Source organism: Bison bison, unplaced genomic scaffold (genome assembly GCF_000754665.1).
Source record: "Bison bison bison isolate TAMUID 2011002044 unplaced genomic scaffold, Bison_UMD1.0 scf7180017845916, whole genome shotgun sequence".
Classification (NCBI taxonomy): Eukaryota; Metazoa; Chordata; class Mammalia; order Artiodactyla; family Bovidae; genus Bison; species Bison bison.
In genome coordinates, this window is record NW_011476489.1 from 57,743 (window position 1) to 60,511 (window position 2,769).

Sequence of the window (2,769 nt, forward strand, 5' to 3'; positions counted from 1 at the left end):
GTCCCACCCTGCCCCCTGGCAGGCCAAGACCACGCAGGGCAGAGCCTGCAGCAGCCCCTCTGCAACGCCCCCGCCCTGAGGCAGTGGTCCAGGGCATGTCCACCTGCCCCTGGTCCTGCTAGACCGAGGGGCGCCTTCAGCAAGCCCAGGCTGGACGGGCATCTCGAGGCCAGTCTGTACAGGTCCCCAGGGCCCTTCCTGAGCCCCGTCTCCAGCCCTGGCCCCACCCTCCAGGGGTGAGGAGGGGCCACACAGGCTGCTCACCCACTGTCCCCAGGACCCCGCCCCATCGAGGGCCTTGAGGTTGCCAACGTGACAGCCAGCGCCATTTCGGTGCGGTGGGCTCTGCACAGGATCCGCCACGCCACCGTCAGCAGCGTCCGCCTGTCCATCCGCCACCCTGAGGCCCAGGAGGAGCAGTCCACTGACGTGGACAGGAGTGTGGACAGGTTCACGTTCAGGTAAGAGCAAGGGTGCCCTCTCCCCCCGTCCCACCGGGCTCCTGCCACCCTCTCCCCTCCCAGCCCCTAGAGGAGCAGGGCCATGTGATCAGCCCCAGGCCTCACCGCTGCCTTGCCTCCTGCGGGCGCCACATGCCCAAGAGAGCAGGGACGCTCTGACTCTGTGGATGGCACCCCCTGCAGACAGAACAGAGAGGCCACTGGAGGCCAGCCCAGAGTCCCTCCAGGCCCAGTCACCAGAGTCCTTGGAAAGGGAGAAGGCAGGCACCCTTGGGCTGCCTGACATTTTTACTTTGTTCAAATATGTTCAAACCTTAAACTGGTGAAGGACAGGGCAGCCTGGCATGCTGCATGGGGTCCATGGGATCGCAGAGTCAGACAAGACTTGAGCAGCTGAGCTGAGCGGAACTGAAATTTCTTATGGATATTACGTATTATATACCAACAAAACTAGAGAATAAAATACAAATGAACATCAGTCATTGAAAATGACTAATGACTGAAATAAGCATTTCAGCAGCATCACAGGGAAGCCTCAGACCCCCGGCCTAGGCCCCGAGCTCAGAGACGCTCCCAGACGGCGGCCCACGATGGACCCATGAGCCACCTTCTGAGCCAGGCAGGGAGGGTGGGCAGTGCTGGGGGCAGGGTGAGCAGGGAAGGCGGCAGCTGTGACGTCCCCACCAAGCTCCCGAGCCTCTGACCGCAGCTGTGGAGGGTGGGCTCAGGGACAGCTCTGCAGCGTCCAGCCTAGAGATCAGCCATGGGCCGTGGCTGGGAGAGGGCTCTGGAAGGCGGGCGGGCAGGCCACCACACCGCCGCACCAGCACATGTCCCGTCTGCAGTCTCCTCTCCACCGTGTCTTCTGTGCTCTTCCGTCCAGCCGGATGGCCATCTGTGCTGGAGACCACGCCCCACCCCTTGTCTGTGAAGTGTGGCTGTGGCTCCTTCTGCCCACTCCCCAGGAACAGGGGGACAGAGAAACAAATGGGGTCCCAGGTGGGCACTCCTGTGTTGGGGTCCCCAAGGCCATCCCCACGTTCCCGAGGGGGTTCCCCAAGACTCAGCAGAGATTCAAGACAGAGAAAGGATACAAAGCGACATCAGTGAAAGGAAGAGGCGGGCGGGGACCAGTCACAGACCATGTGTGAGCTTCCACAGCCCCTCTCCACATAAGACAAGTCCCCCCCACATCCCCAACACACCCCATCCCCGCCACCAGCCAGCAGGTACTTTCCTGGGGAGCCACGTAGACATATATCATTCAGGGCTTTTACTGGGCAGGAGGGCGGGCAGAGTCACAGGCACCTGAGCCTGGAGAAAGTTCCAGAACCCCAGAGGAAGGGATGCTCAGCTGGCAGGAGCCTCACTGTGCAGACATTTAGGGGCAGGGAAACCCTCTCCTCCCCGAGGGCACTGGGTACCCTCCGACGTTCCATCGCAGGGCCAGCTTCGTGGGCAGCCCTCCCGAGGGGGCGGGCGGGCCGGCCTGTTAGCCCTTTTCCTTCAGTTGCCCTATGCTGGCCTCTGCTGTCTGAGCACCAGCTTCTGGCCACACCGCAGCCACCGGGCCTGTGTCCTGTCCAGCGCTAGACAGACCAGGGAGGAGCCCCCTACCCCAGGGGCACCCAGCTCTCAGGCCCCAGTCTGGCCTCTGTGGGGGCTGCCTGGCCACCAGCCCTGGGACGACTCCCACCCAGGTCACACCAGGCAGGGGACGACCCCCACCAGCCCCAGGACAACCCCCGGCTGGGTCACACCAGCCAGGGGACGACCCCCACCCGTGTCACACCGGCCCCGGGACGCCCCCCGCCTGGGTCACACCGGCGGAGCGGTGGTCTGCGAGCAGAGCCATCCTGTTCCTCTCCCTGGCCTCCATTCCCCACAGGGCCTTGCTGCCAGGAAGGAGATACGCCATCTGGGTGACGGCCCTCAGCGGGCTCGGGGGGCAGGAGCGCCCCACGGAGAGCCTGGCCTCGGCCCCGGTGCACGTGTGGACCCGTGAGTAGAGGGGTGAGGGCTCAGCTCCCTTCCGGAAGCACCCCTAGCCCTGCGCTCGGTCTCTGAGTGGCCGCAGCCCCGGAAAGCTGCCCTGGGCATGTGCCCAGAGGTGCCTGGGAAGGTGACTGCAGGGGGCTGGGCAGGGCCCCTGCCGGGATGACCTCCCTAGGCCGCCCTCACTGTGGGTGCTCCTGGGCCCCCGCCAGAGCAGGGTCACCGAACAAGGGCAGGAGGAGAAGACAGCGAGGATGGGCAGGCTGTCCACCCGGGCGAGGACACCCAGCCCTCACCGCCCCCCCGCCCCCCC

General features: G+C 65.0%; 1 protein-coding gene across 1 annotated transcript in view; it reads left to right on the forward strand.

Moving 5' to 3' along the window:
- SNED1 (sushi, nidogen and EGF-like domains 1) overlaps window positions 1-2,769 on the forward strand; it is a 71,373-nt gene that overhangs the window by 51,832 nt on the left and 16,772 nt on the right. Inside the window, exons 27-28 of the mRNA XM_010837792.1 lie at window positions 278-461; window positions 2,350-2,462. Of these exons, the coding sequence (XP_010836094.1) occupies window positions 278-461; window positions 2,350-2,462 (297 nt within the window). The remainder of the gene's footprint in view (window positions 1-277; window positions 462-2,349; window positions 2,463-2,769) is intronic.